General features: G+C 44.0%; 2 protein-coding genes across 4 annotated transcripts in view; one reads left to right on the plus strand and one right to left on the minus strand.

The window, feature by feature from the left end:
- Positions 1 to 6,151, minus strand: part of ncaldb (neurocalcin delta b) — a 19,734-nt gene extending 13,583 nt beyond the window's left edge. For 2 of the 3 annotated variants that reach the window (XR_003443097.2, XM_027163060.2), the window contains exon 1: positions 5,891 to 6,145. The gene's annotated coding sequence lies outside the window, so the exon portion shown is untranslated. Of the gene's footprint in view, positions 1 to 5,890 lie in introns of all 3 variants that reach the window. The other variant, XM_027163061.2, reaches the window with a different exon arrangement.
- An 8,248-nt stretch (positions 6,152 to 14,399) lies between these two features.
- psmg2 (proteasome (prosome, macropain) assembly chaperone 2) lies at positions 14,400 to 18,367 on the plus strand. The gene is made up of 7 exons (XM_027163056.2): positions 14,400 to 14,579; positions 15,194 to 15,365; positions 16,004 to 16,062; positions 16,545 to 16,663; positions 16,791 to 16,976; positions 17,160 to 17,280; positions 17,534 to 18,367. Exons 1-7 carry the CDS (start codon positions 14,523 to 14,525, stop codon positions 17,612 to 17,614), a joined length of 795 nt encoding a protein of 264 aa, XP_027018857.2. The 5' UTR covers positions 14,400 to 14,522; the 3' UTR covers positions 17,615 to 18,367.
- Positions 18,368 to 18,584: the final 217 nt, after the last annotated feature.

An 18,584-nucleotide genomic window follows, 5' to 3' on the forward strand; every position in this document is an offset into this window, starting at 1 on the left:
TCTCTCTGTCTCTCTGTCTCTCTGTCTCTCTCTCTCTCTCTCTCTCTCTCTCTCTGTCTCTCTGTCTCTCTCACGGCCTAGAGGCTTCATGGTTTGGTTTGTTCCTGACTCGTGTGTGTGTGTGTGTGTGTGTGTGTGTGTGTGTGTGTGTGTGTGCGCGTGTGTGTGTATGTGTGTGTGTGTGTGTGTGTGTGTGTATGTGTGTGTGTGTGTGTGTGTGCGCGTGTGTGTGCGCATGTGTGTGTGTGTCACAGTGTCATATTAAACCTTTTGTTTATGCCAACATATAAAGAAACATGATGAAATGACTGGACTATGCGGAAAGAATTCCTGTAAGACTTGTGATGATGACTGATGATCTGTTACAGTCAATTTAACCAGAACCTGTTACACAGAAAATAAACATTCCACAGGAAGATACCGAAATGTCTGACGTTTAAAATAACGTCGTTTGATGGTACAATAAATGAGACTCTTTAGCTGCACAGACAGTGATGTAAATAAATCAAATATATCCTGCAATATACAAACTACAGCAGACACACAGCAAAGACACACAGCAAAGACACACAGCAGACATACAGCGCAGACACACAGCAGACACACAGCAGACACACAGACATACAGCGCAGACACACAGCACAGACACAGCAGACATACAGCGCAGACATACAGCGCAGACACACAGCACAGACACAGCAGACATACAGCGCAGACATACAGCGCAGACACACAGCACAGACACAGCAGACATACAGCGCAGACATACAGCGCAGACATACAGCGCAGACACACAGCACAGACACAGCAGACATACAGCGCAGACATACAGCGCAGACACACAGCGCAGACACACAGCGCAGACACACAGCGCAGACACACAGCGCAGACACACAGCGCAGACATACAGCGCAGACACACAGCAGACATACAGCGCAGACACACAGCGCAGACACACAGCAGACACACAGCAGACATACGGCGTAGACACACAACAGACATACAGCACAGACACACAGCAGACACACAGCAGACACACAGCGCAGACACACAGCGCAGACACACAGCGCAGACACACAGCACAGACACACAGCAGACACACAGCAGACACACAGCGCAGACACACAGCGCAGACATACGGCGTAGACACACAACAGACATACAGCACAGACACACAGGACAGACACACAGCAGACACACAGTGCAGACACACAGCAGACATACAGCGCAGACACACAGCAGACACACAGCGCAGACACACAGCAGACACACAGCGCAGACACACAGCAGACATACAGCACAGACACACAGCAGACACAGCAAACATACAGCAGACACACAGCAGACACACAGCAGACATACAGCACAGACACACAGCAGACATACAGCACAGACACACAGCAGACATACAGTGCAGACACACAGCAGACATACAGCACAGACACACAGCAGACATACAGCACAGACACACAGCAGACATACAGCGCACACACAGCAGACATACAGCACAGACACACAGCAGACACACAGCAGACATACAGCACAGACACACAGCAGACATACAGCACAGACACACAGCAGACATACAGTGCAGACACACAGCAGACATACAGCACAGACACACAGCAGACATACAGCACAGACACACAGCAGACATACAGCGCACACACAGCAGACATACAGCACAGACACACAGCAGACATACAGCACACACACAGCAGACATACAGCACAGACACACAGCAGACATACAGCACAGACACACAGCAGACATACAGCGCTGACATACAGCACAGACACACAGCAGACACACAGCAGACATACAGCACAGACATACAGCGTAGACATACAGCACAGACACACAGCAGACATACAGCACAGACACACAGCAGACACACAGCAGACACACAGCTGACACACAGCAGACACACAGCAGACACACACAGCAGACACACAGCAGACACACAGCAGACACACGGCACAGAAACACCGCTGACACACAGCAGAAACACAGCTGACACACAGCAGACACACAGCAGACACACGGCGCAGACACATGGCACAGAAACACCGCTGACACACAGCAGAAACACCGCTGACACACAGCAGAAACACCGCTGACACACAGCAGAAACACCGCTGACACACAGCAGACACACGGCACAGAAACACCGCTGACACACAGCAGAAACACAGCAGAAACACCGCTGACACACAGCAGAAACACCGCTGACACACAGCAGAAACACCGCTGACACACAGCAGACACACGGCACAGAAACACCGCTGACACACAGCAGAAACACAGCAGACACATGGCGCAGACACATGGCACAGAAACACCGCTGACACACAGCAGACACACAGCAGGCACACAGCAGAAGCACCACAGACACACAGCAGAAACACCACAAACACACAGCAGACACATGGCACAGACACATGGCACAGACACACGGCACAGACACACGGCACAGACACACGGCACAGACACACGGCACAGACACACCCTCAAGCAGTTCTCTGAGCACTCCAGGAGGTATTTACAAATATAAGTGAAGCTCTCAAGAAGTCATTTACACAGGTGAGTGAATCATTTGGACCACTTTAAGAATCAAGTACAAATGTAAATCACTCCAGGTGTCACTTACAAATGTAAGTAATCAGACGAGGAGACATTAACAAATGGGAGTAAATCAGACGAGGAGACATTAACAAATGTAAGTAATCAGACGAGGAGACATTAACAAATGTAAGTAATCAGACGAGGAGACATTAACAAATGGGAGTAAATCAGACGAGGAGACATTAACAAATGTAAGTAATCAGACGAGGAGACATTAACAAATGTAAGTAATCAGACGAGGAGACATTAACAAATGTAAGTAATCAGACGAGGAGACATTAACAAATGTAAGTAATCAGACGAGGAGACATTACAAATGTAAGTAATCAGACGAGGAGACATTAACAAATGTAAGTAATCAGACGAGGAGACATTAACAAATGTAAGTAATCAGACGAGGAGACATTAACAAATGTAAGTAATCAGACGAGGAGACATTAACAAATGTAAGTAATCAGACGAGGAGACATTAACAAATGTAAGTAATCAGACGAGGAGACATTAACAAATGGGAGTAAATCAGACGAGGAGACATTAACAAATGGGAGTAAATCAGACGAGGAGACATTAACAAATGGGAGTAAATCAGACGAGGAGACATTAACAAATGGGAGTAAATCAGACGAGGAGACATTAACAAATGGGAGTAAATCACTCAGTGAGTCGTTTACAACTTAGTCACTTGAATCGCTAAAGGAAATGTAATGTAAGTGAATCCTGTACCGGAACAAATTCCTTGTGTGTAAAAACATACTTGTCAATAAAGATCTTTCTGACTCTGACTCTGACTCTGACTCTGTGAATTAAACATATAATTTAAATCACTCAAGGAGTCTAAAATGAATGTTTGTGACACTTGTGTGGTTGCTTACTAATGTAAACACTGGGGATCTACTGAGTGGTTTCAATATGAAAGCAAGCCACGATGTCCACTGCACACTGTTCACTCCACAATGTCCACTCCACAATGTCCAATCAACACTGTTTGTCCACAATGTCCACTCCACACTGTATGTCCACACTGTCCACTCAACACGGTCTGCCCACTCCACATGGTCTACTTAACACTGTATGTCCTATACTGTCCACTCCACACTGTCCACTCCACACTGTCCACTCTACACTGTCCATTCCACACTGTGTGTCCATACTGTCCACTCTACACTGTCCATTCCACACTGTATGTCCATACTGTCCACTCCACACTGTATGTCCATACTGTCCACTCTACACTGTCCATTCCACACTGTCCATTCCACACTGTATTTCCATACTGTCCACTCCACACTGTATGTCCATACTGTCCACTCTACACTGTCCACTCCACACTGTATGTCCATACTGTCCACTCTACACTGTCCATTCCACACTGTATGTTCATACTGTCCACTCTACACTGTCCATTCCACACTCCATGTCCATACTGTCCACTCTGCACTGTATGTCCACACTGTCCATTCCACACTGTATGTCCACACTGTCCACTCCACACTGTATGTCCATACTGTCCACTCCACTGTATGTCCATACTGTCCACTCCATACTGTCCACTCCACACTATCTCCACACTGTCCATTCCACACTGTTTGTCCACTCCACACTGTATGTCCATACTGTCCACTCCACTGTATGTCCATACTGTCCACTCCATACTGTCCACTCCACACTATCTCCACACTGTCCATTCCACACTGTTTGTCCACTCCACACTGTATGTCCTACACTGATTACTGCACACTGTATGTCCTACACTGATTACTCCACACTGTCCACTGCACAGTGTATGTCCACACTGTCCATTCAACACTGTATGTCCACATTGTCCACTCCACACTGTATGTCCACACCACACTGTATGTCCATACTGTCCACTCCACACTGTATGTCCATACTGTCCACTCTACACTGTCCACTCCACACTGTATGTCCATACTGTCCACTACACTGTATGTCCGTACTGTCCACTCCATACTGTCCACTCCACACTATGTCCACACTGTCCATTCCACACTGTATGTCCACATAGTCCACTCCACACTGTATGTCCACACTGTCCACCCCAAACTGTATGTCCGTACTGTCCACTCCATACTGTCCACTCCACACTATCTCCACACTGTCCATTCCACACTGTTTGTCCACTCCACACTGTATGTCCTACACTGATTACACCACACTGTCCACCCACACTGTCCACCCCACACTGTATGTCCAAACTGTCCACCCCACACTGTATGTCCAAACTGTCAACTCCACACTGTATGTCCATACTGTCCACTCCACACTGTATGTCCACACTGTCCACTCCACACTGTATGTCCACCCTGTCCACTCCACACTGTATGTCCACACTGTATGTCCACATCTGCACTCAGATACAGCTGCATTGTGATTCCAAATCATCTGCTTTTTTATTAAACCTGAGTCCACACTATTACCACAACACAAGCCATTAGAACACTTAACCCTAAAACTTTCTGTGCACTAAATAGTTATTACAAGCTATTAATTAATCCCTCGTGTTTTGCTGTAATGTGACTATAGAGCAGAAACCTAAAGAGTGAAACCTCTGTCACCAGAACATCTCAGTATTAGTCATCAAGTGCACTAAATAGGGTGCAGAGGGCTATTTAGAAGCTTTAATGCACTTAGACATAGTAACGAGAGCACTGAAAGCCATGACAGTGAATGATAGACTACACCCTTATTTCAGTTCTCATGTAGTGCCACAAATAGTCTACATTAAGCTGTTATCACTATGTAGTGCACTAGGTAGGGTACTGTAAGGTGTTCTGTCACTTAACTTCCCATATCGTATTTAGTTTCCTTATTAATCTGGCTCTTTTATGTCTTGCACAAAGAGACAGTGAGAGAAACAGAGAGAGAGAGAGAGAGAGAGAGAGAGAGAGAGAGAGAGAGAGAGAGAGAGAGAGAGAGAGAGAGAGAGAGAGAGAGAGAGAGAGAGAGAGAGAGAGAATGAGAGAGAGAAAGAGAGACAGAGAGAGAGAGAGACAGAAAGAGAGAGAGACAGAAAGAGAGAGAGACAGAAAGAGAGAGACAGTGAGAGAGGGACAGTGAGAGAGAGAGAGACAGAAAGAGAGAGAGACAGAAAGAGAGAGACAGTGAGAGAGGGACAGTGAGAGAGAGACAGAAAGAGAGACAGTGAGAGACAGTGAGAGAGAGAGACAGAAAGAGAGAGACAGACAGAAAGAGAGAGAGACAGAAAGAGAGAGAGAGACGGTATGTGAGACAGACACAAACTCACCGCAGGAAATGTAGAATGACAGCTGATTTTTTAGACGTCCATAACCTGGAGACGCGCTGACAGAACACACACGGTTGTGTGTGTGATAGAGACAGAGTGAGACACAGAGTGAGACCCAGACAGAGACCCAGAGACACAGACAGAGACACAGAGTGAAACACAGAGTGAGACACAGAGACACAGAGACACAGAGAGACTGTCACCACTCCAAACTCCGCAGACTGTCAGTGCGCGCGCTCAGCTCAGCTCTCCGCTCCGAAACCCCGGTGACGTGAAAGCGGCTGGTCACGTGACATCTCTGAAAAGGCCTATCAGAGCCGCAACGCGGTTGCCCTGACGACCACTACTCAGCATGCACGGCGCGTGCCGATCACTTTCAGCGCGCACTTCCTGTCATCTTTCTTTTCCTGTCGTGTAAAATATAACCTACAATAACGAAGCGACAGCTTTGTGCATAACCCAAACACCATCCATCATGTTCCATTAAAAACAAGACTCAATAAAATAAATATACATCTATCCAAACTACAGACTTTCTGTTCCACGAGCTGCTCAAATAACACAAAGTAATAACACCAGGTATTCAGCCTTAACACTAAATAACAGGAGGTTTATGTCATTGTTTGTTTCTTTATTCGTATAAAGATGGAGTTGTTTTATGTGCAGAAGAGCAGATGTCCTCTCACATGGGAAGCCATGCTTTATTTAAGAAGATTAAAGTCATGAAAGCCTCCTGTCATTAGCCTTAAATCACAAGCACCTGTGTGTGTGTGTGTGTGTGTGTGTGTGTGTGTGTGTGTGTGTGTGTGTGTGTGTGTGTGTGTGTGTGTGTGTGTGTGTGTGTGTGTTCTTCATGGCCCCTGAAGGCCCTGAGGAAAGAAGTATGCTGAGTCAGGTGGCTGTGAGTGTGTGTGAGTGAGTGTGTGTGTGTGAGAGAGAGAGGATGGGGTCTGCACCCATCACACACCCCACACACATTTACACACCAGTGCATGACATTGACGTGAATGCGGTGCCGTGTGATATGATCCTGACTGCTGCTTTGCATGATGTTTTGCATGCTCAGGGATATACAGCACTTAATAGGGCTACAGGAATAAAATTAATCAGTAACGCTGTCATGAAATCAGACCTGCATCTGTTTATAAAGAAAACAGAAACCTAAAACACAGTGAACACATCCAGCTCAAAGTTCAATAAAAACCTCAAACCTATTTTTTATCAGTAAATCCACAAGAAAGACCACATCATGCGCCACAGCTGGCGGGTCAAAAGGGTCAAAGTTCACCTGAGAAACCGCTGCACACATCCGCACATTTTGCACCTGTATTCTGCGTAGATCTCTTCATAAGTGTTGAAAGATCTACAGATGATCAGTTTAAAGTTTATTTCAGTTCTGATGAGAATAGTTGGATATTTAATACGTGTAAATCTGAGCTTTTACAGCTAACAGGCGGGAAATAAAATAGTTAACGAGCAACTGAAGAAACGTTGGACCACAGGACGGATCTGGGGACATGTTAGAGACGGACTGAAGGTATCACTTTACCGTGTTGCACACGCACCGAGAAAATGCATTTACTTTACGACTTGATGCCTGTGAAAGCACTAAAGATGTTATCACTCGCTGCAGTGTACCATCATGCTGATATATCATAAGAGTCTTGTGGTAGCTTCAGTCAGGAGAAAAGCACAGCAGGTCCAGGAGCAGCCACAAGCTCCTATCATTAGATAAGTCTAGCTTTAGCTCTGACTGATTAAGTGTTACCTAACCTTCCATCCAGCGCTGGCCAAACACGCGGCCGCTGGCTATTTCAGTCAGAGGTGAGAGCAAACACTCTGTGTGTGTGTGTGTGTGTGTGTGTGTGTGTGTGTGTGTGTGTGTGTGTGTTTGTCCTTTGCTCAATTTGCTCCTAAGTAAGGTTAACGACTTATCTCGAGCAGAGCTTTCCTCTCATGTACCATGTGAGATGTGCTGATTCAGCGCCACAGCGGCGTGAAGAGAAACTCCGTCTTAATAAAATAAACTTTTAAACATAAACCATAAACATAAAGTCATCATCATCACCATCGTCGTCATCGTCATCATCATCATCATCATCATCATCAAGAAAAAAAATCACTTGAAAAATACAAAAGTTTGATCTCACTGTCTTTATGTCTGAACTCACTGTCTTTATGTCTGATCTCACTGTCTTTATGTCTGATCTCACTGTCTTTATGTCTGATCTCACTGTCTTTATGTCTGAACTCACTGTCTTTATGTCTGAACTCACTGTCTTTATGTCTGAACTCACTGTCTTTATGTCTGAACTCACTGTCTTTATGTCTGATCTCACTGTCTGTGTCTGATCTCACTGTCTGTGTCTGATCTCATCTGTCTTTATGTCTGATCTCACTGTCTGTGTCTGATCTCACTGTCTTTATGTCTGATCTCACTGTCTTTATGTCTGATCTCACTGTCTGTGTCTGATCTCACTGTCTGTGTCTGATCTCATCTGTCTTTATGTCTGATCTCACTGTCTTTATGTCTGATCTCACTGTCTGTGTCTGATCTCACTGTCTGTGTCTGATCTCACTGTCTTTATGTCTGATCTCACTGTCTTTATGTCTGATCTCACTGTCTGTGTCTGATCTCACTGTCTGTGTCTGATCTCACTGTCTGTGTCTGATCTCACTGTCTTTATGTCTGATCTCACTGTCTTTATGTCTGATCTCACTGTCTGTGTCTGATCTCACTGTCTGTGTCTGATCTCACTGTCTTTATGTCTGATCTCACTGTCTTTATGTCTGATCTCACTGTCTGTGTCTGATCTCACTGTCTGTGTCTGATCTCACTGTCTGTGTCTGATCTCACTGTCTTTATGTCTGATCTCACTGTCTTTATGTCTGATCTCACTGTCTGTGTCTGATCTCACTGTCTTTATGTCTGATCTCACTGTCTTTATGTCTGATATTACTGTCTTTATGTCTGATCTCACTGTTATCAGATCTGATATCACTGTCTTTATGTCTGATCTCTCTGTCTGTGTCTGATATCTCTGTCTTTATTTCTGATCTCACTGTCTGTGTCTGATATCTCTGTCTGTGTCTGATATCTCTGTCTTTATGTCTGATCTCACTGTCTGTGTCTGATATCAATGTCTTTATGTCTGATCTCACTGTCATCAGATCTGATATCTCTGTCTTTTTGTCTGATATTACTGTCGTTACATCTGATCTGACTGTCTTTGGTCTCACTGTCTTGTTGTCTGATATCAATGTCTTTATGTCTGATCTCACTGTCATCAGATCTGATATCTCTGTCTTTTTGTCTGATATTACTGTCGTTACATCTGATCTGACTGTCTTTGGTCTCACTGTCTTGTTGTCTGATCTCACTGTCTTTGTCTGATCTCATTGTTGTTACATCTGATCTCACTGTTTTTGTCTGATCTCACTGTCATTATGTCTGATCTCACTGTCTTTGTCTGGTCCCACTGTCATTACATCTGTTCTCACTATCTTTCTGTCTGTTATCACTGTCTTTATGTCTGATCTCACTTTTGTTAGATCTGATCTCACTGGCTATATCCGATCTCAATGTCTTTATATTTGATCTCACTGGCTATAGTTCTTAGTTTTCTTAAAACTATTTTAATGTTGGGCCCCTTCCATAACCACACACACACACACACACACACACACACACACACACACACACACACACACACACACACACACACACACACACTCACACACTAAACAAAAAGCTATGGAATGCTGTTAGTTTGCATCACAGAGGAGAAAATGTAAATGCAAATGAAGAACAAAATAATCACCGCAAAAGTTTCCGTGATGGAGTGAAGCTCATCATCAGTCACCTGCAGGTCTGATTTTTATTTATTTATTTGACATTGTTCATTAGTCTGTACAGAGCAACAGTTTCCTGAGAAGAAACAGGTAGTTAGTTAGTCAGTAAATAACCATAAACCTTCATTATTAATCACATCAAATCTCGACATTCCTTAATGAAATATAATAGTAGCTAAAGTACTGGCTAACTCATGCTAATGTACTACATAGAGATACAGAGAGACATGCTAATGTACTGAGATATAATGCTAACAGAGAGATTAGACACTCGCTATGATGAAGAGAGTAAATAAAAGGCAGTGTTTGTGCGTTTGGGTAAAAAGTCGACGTCTCTGGATATTACATGGAACACAAAGATGAAGACGGTTCATTAGAGAAATTAAGGCCTCGAGGCAGCAGCTTGCTCACAAAACTGGAGCTTAAAGGATTAGACAGTGTGTGTGTGTGTGTGTGTGTGTGTGTGTGTGTGTGTGTGTGTGTGTGTGTGTGTGTGTGTGTGTGTGTGCACAGTAGGTAGCTTGTAGCTATTCAGTACCAGACCCTGAGAGTGTTAGCGGCTTTTAGCGGCTCAGAGACGAGGACATCCCCGTCTCCCTGAGACGGTAAACATGGCTCACAAGTCAGGCACTGAAGTCACATGACACATCTGTGTGACATCATCATCAGCATCTCTTACAGATGACCGTTTCTTTTCCTAAAGAGTTTTTATATCCAAACAGACCTGAAATCACATGAACACGTCACACACTAAGTCACGTTCATGCAGCAGTGCAACCTTACAGAAATCTGCACATGTCTATCTCCTGTTGTGAGCAGTGTGACATGCACATGCTAGTGGAGTTAATGCTTGTGTTCACGTCACAAAGCTCCAGTTTTTGTTTAACTCCTCACTCACATCCGCCTCCAACCGTCACATCATGAACATGTTTACTGCTATTTATTATTCATTTATTAATTAAATTAGTTCCATTTTATTATTGAGAAGCTACGAGTGTAGAGCAAGACACCCTGTTGCTCTGACCCAACACTCTATAAGCCTACACACTTAAACCCAACAAAATATAAACCTACACACTGTAGCTCCAGCAGGATGGTGGTTGTTCCTCACAGAGAGGACACAAACCTGTGGGTGTGATTATTTTTCTCTTCAGAACTCTGATCTCTGGGGAAATGATCCTGCTTTGTTTGTGTGTGACATGAAACCGGTTCAACCTCCAGGTTGAAATATAACACCAGCTGAAGTTCTCCTAACATTTAATGTGAGGAACATCAGAGCTTTCTCCTACCAGGTCTTTCACCAACATGTCAGGTACAGTTATGAAGTTACAGAGCGAGAACTGTTTTCAACTACAAACAACAACAACAACTACAAAGACTACAAACAACAACAACTACAACAGATTCAAACAATTACAACAACTTCTCACAAGATGGCGCCGGTGAGGTCGGCTGCCGTCTCTACTGCTCCGATCACACTTTGTTTGTTTTTGTAGTTTTTCTGCGTGTTTTCTTGCCCAGACAGCTACATTTCTTCACCATAGCCATTATTAAATAAGACAGAGACATTCTTATTTCTATGGGTGTACAACAATCTCACCAACCGCTGTTTTTAAACCAGACTCAAGCTTGCTGAGCTGAGTTTAGGAGAGTGAACACCAGGAAGGCAGCAGGACCAGACAGCATCACAGGCTCGGCCCTGAAGGCCTGAGCTGACCAGCTAGCACCAGCGATTTCTGAGATATTCAACCTCTCCCCTAGAGCAGTCTGTTATCCTGGTTAAAACAGTCCATTATCGTTCCTGTCCCATGAAATCCCAGCCTGCCTGACCTCCATCCTAATAAAGTGCTTTGAAAGACTAGTCAGAGACTTCATCACCTCCTCTACACTAGTCCACCTTCAGTTTGCATACCGTCCCAACCGCTCCACAGTGGGCACCATTGCATACCATCGCCACACCATACCATAATTCCCTCCACACTCACCTCAGAGTTGGAGGGATTGGGACTCAGCTCGTCTCTGTGTCATTGGATCTCCGACTTCATGTCAGACAGACCACGATCTGGGAAAACATCTCGTCTCCTACTCCTACTCCTCATACTGAAGCACCCCAAGGTTGTATACCGAGCCCCCTGCTGTACTCACTGTACACCCATGACTGTGTGGCCACTACTAGCTCCACCAACATCATCAAGTTTGCTGAGGAAAATGTTGTGGTGGGCCTCATCTCCAACAACGATGAGTCGGCCACCTACAGGACATTAAGAGCCTGGAGACATGGTGCCAGACAAATAATCTCCTTCTCGATGCCAGCAAGATAAAGTATCTTATAGTGGACCTCAGCACGACACAGAAGAGGAAATAGCTGTGGCCCCAGTGGGGAGAGTGAACAGTTTCCGGTACCTTGGTGTTCACTTCTCGCAGAATCTGTCATGGTCCTGTCACATCAACACTCTGGTAAAGAAAGCTCAACAGCATTGTGCGGTCAACTAAACGTCCCATCCGCACTGAGCTCCCTGACCTGGAGTCTATCTAGTCTATCAGTGTCACCCAGATGAGGATGAGGTTCCCCTTTGAGTCTGGTTCCTCTCAATGTTCCTTCCTTTACCATCTAAGGGAGTTTTTCCTCCCCACAGTCACCTGAGTCACCTCAGACTTGTTCATTAGGGATAAATACAAACAGTTTAAATAATAATAATAATAATAATAATAATAATAATAATAGTAATAATAATTTTCTACCGCTTATCTGAACTTCTCGGGTCACGGGGAGCCTGTGCCTATCTCAGGCGTCATCGGGCATCGAGGCAGGATTCACCCTGGACGGAGTGCCAACCCATCACAGGGCACACACACACTCTCATTCACTCACACACTCACACACTGCGGACAATTTCCCAGAGATGCCAATCAACCTACCATGCATGTCTTTGGACCTGGGGAGGAAACCGGAGTACCCGGAGGAAACCCCCGAGGCACAGGGAGAACATGCAAACTCCACACACACAAGGCGGAGACGGGAATCGAACCCCCAACCCTGGAGGTGTGAGGCGAGCGTGCTAACCACTAAGCCACCCTAATAATATTCATATTGTCTAATATTAATCTTGACATTTTGTATTATATTAATCTTTGTATAATATTAAACTCTTTGTATTATGTTTTTTATGTTCTGGAACGCTGCTTTGAGACAAAGTCCATTGGTTAAAACGTTATAGAAATACATTTGAATTGAAAATTTGAATTGTATTACTTTGCACATTATTATGTAAATACCATAGATATAAATTATATACAACATACTCATCCACGTTCAGTTCAATTGCCAATTGTACAGATCTGTGTTTATTTTTTCTCTCTATTTCTCTCTTATTTCACCCACATTTTAATTTATTTTTATAGTATTTACTTCTCACTATAAATAAGTTGTAAAACACATTCCACTACATCGTACTGTGTATGTTTATGTACGTGACAAATACAATTTTAATTTGAACTACAACAAGAAGAAGAACTACAACTACAATTACAACTGTAATATATAAACACTCTCTCTCTCTCTCTCTCTCTCTCTCTCTCTCTCACACACACACACACACACACACACACACACACACACACACACACACACACACACACACACACGCACGCACGCACGCACGCACGCACGCACGCGCACAACGCACACACAATGCACGTATGGGCGCGCGCGCGCGCACACACACACACACACACAAAATAATCACAATGACTTTTTAAAGAGTCTCTCTGTGACATCAGAAAACAGAACAGGGGTCAGAAAGCAACCGACAAATGAAACACTTCAACACACTGCAGCGAAATTAATGGTGTGTGTGTGTGTGTGTGTGTGTGTGTGTGTGTGTGTGTGTGTGTGTGTGTGTGTGTGTGTGCGCGCGCGCGCGCGCGCTCTGTAATCATAACTGCACATAGGATGAGTCATGGCTCTCAACACATTTAGTTTTGTGTGTCTTCGAAGAGAAGACGAGTTGAAAAACTAGGAACAAATAATAAAGAGACAAGTGCAGAGGAATTAAAATAATAATAATAATAATAATAATAATAATAATAATAATAATAATATTAAAAAAAACAGCCTTCTGTGTCTCTGATATCAGACGTGTTCTGTACGTTTTTACTGTAATTCTGCTTTTAGTGTCCTCTACAGTCTTAAAGCTTACTCTCTCTCTCTCACACACACACACACACACACACACACACACACACACACACACACACACACACACACACACACACACACGTGCAAACTCACGCACCCCTACCAATCAAACATACTGACTAACTAACAAACATTTACATCGCTATTATGTTGCGTTAATATAGAAAAAGAGAAAAGTGTTAACTTTTGGTTAACGTTCATCGTCTATTTACTTTTTATAGCAGAGACTTTTATTTTGTCATGTCTTTCTAACCTGAAACCCGCTGCCTGATCTAAATTAAATTCAATCCGTACGCTTTCTACTTACACATGTATTTTAATTCATTAATATAAACATCTATACAAATATACACGCATTAATGTTATAATGGTAAATTTACATTTAATATATGTTTATAATTTCTTTTTCGGACTGATATTTGTGATCATGCAGTCAGAAAGGCGACCTGCACACTTACGGGACTTTTCTGTAACTTCTGTGAAAATCAGTGATTCCGGGTTTAAATGTGAAACTAAAACACGCGACGTTTGTGTTTCTGCTGACGGTTTATTATTTAACAGTAAATAAAAAGATTAATAATCATGTTTGTGCCGGTGGGAGAGCGCGCTATGTGTTTTAAAGGCTTCACGTTAATCACGGTGAGTTTTAACTGAAATAAAGACGCGAAATTCACATTGAACAATGTTGTGTAACGTAGTGTGAGGTGTTCAGCTCACTGTGTGGAGGGGAGAAGCTGTGGGGTAATGTGGGGTTAGGTTGGTGTAATGTGGGGTTGTGTTGGTGTAATGTGGGGTTGTGTTGGGTTGGTGTAATGTGGGGTTGTGTTGTGTTGGTGTAGTGTGGGGTTGTGTTGTGTTGGTGTAATGTGGGGTTGGGTTGGTGTAATGTGGGGTTGTGTTGGGTTGGTTTAATGTGGGGTTGTGTTGGGTTGGTTTAATGTGGGGTTGTGTTGGGGTTGGGTTGGTGTAATGTGGGGTTGTGTTAGGGTTGTGTTGGGTTGGTGTAATGTGGGGTTGTGTTGGGTTGGTATAATGTGGGGTTGTGTTAGGGTTGTGTTGGGTTGGTGTAATATGGGGTTGTGTTAGGGTTGTGTTGGGTTGGTGTAATGTGGGGTTGTGTTAGGGTTGTGTTGGGTCGGTGTAATGTGGGGTTTTGTTGGGTTCGGTGTAATGTGGGGTTGTGTTATGGTTGTGTTGCGTTGGTGTAATGTGGGGTTGTGTTGGGTTGGTGTAATAGTTGTAGTTGTGTTTAGCCCGCAGTGTCAGTGGGGAACGTGGCCCAGCTGTCTGCAGATCTGATCATCTCCACACTGGACATGGTGAGAGTTGGACATTTCCACACAGACTGTCTGATCCCTATGGCAGGGAATAATCCCTACAGCAGGGGAGACGAGGACACGGCTGTGCTCAGTACTAATGCTGAAGGTCTGATCAAATCAAATCAAATCACTCTCTCTCTCTCTCTCACTCACTCACACCCTCCTGTCTCAGTGTGTGTGTGTATTTTACTGCCTCACTGTGTGTGTGTGTGTGTGTGTGTGTGTATTCTACTGTCTCATTGAGTGTGTGTATTCTACTGTCTCAGTGTGTGTGTGTATTTTACTGCCTCACTCTGTGTGTGTGTGTGTGTATTCTACTGTCTCATTGAGTGTGTGTATTCTACTGTCTCAGTGTGTGTGTGTATTTTACTGCCTCACTCTGTGTGTGTGTGTGTGTGTGTGTATTCTACTGTCTCAGTGTGTGTGTGTATTTTACTGCCTCACTGTGTGTGTGTGTGTATTCTACTGTCTGTGTGTGTGTGTGTGTGGCGCGCACTACATAGGGCATTAATATATTGTAATAAGTAACAGTATGAGGTCTAGTGATAATGAAGTGCACTTTATAGTGCTGAACACAGCAGAGTTAACGCATGCTGACTAACACCCTGTCATTCCTGAACACATCAGCAGGAGAACAGTACCCATGTCTCTGTACCCTGTGTAGTGCAGGTGTGTATTTGGGACTCGTCCCCATTCGACCTGTTGTCCTGAGTGTGAAAGGGTGACTCTTTCTCTCCTCTCTAGTTTATTGCCGCACCGATCTCCAGTTAGCTGTGCTGCAGATCCGGACCCCCATTTTACCGGTCAGTCTGATCGCCACACTCACACCTTACTGTTACTATAGCAACGGCTCATTCACAGGGACGTGAATCATCGATATGGTGAAGTTATCATTGAGGAGGAATGTGTGTGTGTATCATGTATAGAAAGAGTCTCCAGTATCAGTGCTGTAGAGCATCTTTAGGATGGAGGAGGTCACACGTCTGTACAGATCATTTCCTGACCGCTGATTGGCTGAAATGGAAACCACCAAATTCTTAAGATCTGAATTTAAAAATTGTACTTTATTTATTTATTTATTTATTTATTTATTTATTTATTTATTTATTTAAAGGTTAATTTCGGCTCTAAAGCCATAATACAAGTTGGACTGATTTTATGTTTAATGACCTAAGATCTGAATAAAAATTTAGATATAACTCCTAGAGGAACTCTTATCCCTCCTCACCTCCATGATGATGATGATGTCTCTGAATGCTGCTTCATTTGGATATTCCTGTTTCAGATGAAGATGAAGTCCTTCCGTAAGTTGCTGGTGTCCTGGATTAAGGCGAGCGGATTTTCCAGAACCGTGCTGCTGTCCAGCTGTCACGCTCACCAGCGAGATGACCAGCAGCTCCTTGGGTACAAACCGCCGTCTCTATGTTGTTTATATCTGTTAGAACTCATCAGCTTCTTCCACAACGACGGATCTTCAGATGTTCTGCCTTTTAATGTTGTTTTTTTTCTTGTTCTTGTTGTGGTGATGCAGCTCTCCTCTGAGGTACCTGCTCACTCAGGCTCTGCGGGGTGACACGGAGGGGACGGCGGAGATGCTGCAGAGGCTGGGATGGAGGGAGATGGAGAGAGTGAGCGCTTTCCCTGGAGTTCCTGATTCAGACAGACAGCGTCTCTACATCCCAGGAGGAGGCGTCACTAAACCTCTCTATAATGACTGGTACTGATCACCACAAACCTCCTGTCTCTGTGTACCTGCGTTACCGTCTCTCATTCGTTCTGTTCATCTAGTTGTAGGTCTCTCTTGTCCATATACATGTAGCTCCTTCCGGTTAGAATAGTTGGATATTGGTAAAGGAGAGAGTGATGGAGGAGTTAAAGTGTGTGTGTTTGTGGTCTTTAGCTGCACTGAGAACATTTCCATGGTGGTTCTGCTACTGTTCTGCTCTGAGGGAGACAACGTCCCTGACGCCTTCACTCTGGTCAATCACCTGAATGACTGGCTCCACCTGCTGGACAAACCGGTCAGTGACTGCGTGTGTGTGTGTGTTTCCACTGATCAGACATACATGAAGTTCATGCCCTTCACCTGTCAGTGGTTTAATGTTACAGCTGATTTGTGTATATTAATGAATACTGATGATAATTAATCATGGACTTTTATATGCTTGTGCTAAGAGAAAGATTGATGTTATTTCAGTTTAAACATTGCTCAGCTTTGGCTGTAGTTCATTACAAATGATGATGATGATGGAGAAACTGTGATTCCTGTCTCAGGCTCAGGGTCCTGTTCTGTGGAGAACTCCGTCCTCCTGGAGGCTTCTGTTTGGAAGCGGTGTTCCTCCGCTGATCTTCTGAACTCCACTGAGACTCGAGCGTGAAATGTCACCGAGGTCTGGACCGTGTGGGTGTTTCTGATCACACACACACACACACACAGTGACAGTCACAATATTCAGAACCCCGCTGTACCTAAGAAGTGTTGTGACTGTGACCCTAGTCTGTAACGTCTGATTCTCATTAAACATGATGCCTTTTCTGTAATTGGATTTTTATTGCACAAGATAATGATCTGATTTCTGTCTGTTTAGAGAAGAGTGAAACAAATGTCAAGGTTTTATTTATCTGATTAAAGATATGAGATCTCACTGAAAGTCTAATAAACATACCATCATCATTTTGTTGAGGCCGAGCTCCGGATTCTTATTGGTCCAAAAGTAACGTTTCAACGACAACAACTGCTTCACGGTGAGGAAGGAGTCTCCAGTGTCAGTGCTTTGTCTCAACCGAGTGAGTCATGTGACCAGGAAACTCCGCCCACACCGTGTCCTATTGGCTGGCACAAGTAAACTTTTACTCGGTGTTTCAGATGTCTGTTTTATCAACGGAGCTCAAGCGAGAGCTGTGAATCCTGAAGGTTCCTGTGTGAAGATCCAGAAGCTCTCCAGTACACCTGAAAATATCACTTTCGCACAGGAAGCTGTACCTCGTCAGATATGACGACATTCACATTTCTGTTTAAACCTTTAAACTCTCAAATGAAGAGTCTGTAAAAAAAAAAAAAAAACAACGTAATAGAGCTCGAATAAACAGTGGCCTTATTTTTCACGATGATTGTTTTGCTTGTCCGTGTGATTTAAGTGTAGCTAATGTTATAAATGCTCCTTGATATTCAAATGTAAATGTTTAGTCGTTTAAACGAAAGGTCACTTTTAAAGGATTTGCCTTACAGACCTGTGTGTAAACATCGAGGAGGATAACTGCGTAACAGACACCATGAACATGCTCATTTGCATATTCATGCTCATTTGCATACTCCACACCCACT

Source organism: Tachysurus fulvidraco, chromosome 24 (assembly GCF_022655615.1).
Source record: "Tachysurus fulvidraco isolate hzauxx_2018 chromosome 24, HZAU_PFXX_2.0, whole genome shotgun sequence".
NCBI classification, from domain to species: domain Eukaryota; kingdom Metazoa; phylum Chordata; class Actinopteri; order Siluriformes; family Bagridae; genus Tachysurus; species Tachysurus fulvidraco.

Excerpts from the sequence above, each read along its gene's own strand:
- psmg2 (XM_027163056.2), top strand. The coding sequence starts at position 14,523 with ATGTTTGTGCCGGTGGGAGAGCGCGCTATGTGTTTTAAAGGCTTCACG. Across the intron at positions 14,580-15,193 it reads AAGGCTTCACGTTAATCACG|CCCGCAGTGTCAGTGGGGAA; the intron begins GTGAGTTTTAAC and ends AGTTGTGTTTAG. Across the intron at positions 16,977-17,159 it reads AAACCTCTCTATAATGACTG|CTGCACTGAGAACATTTCCA; the intron begins GTACTGATCACC and ends TGTGGTCTTTAG.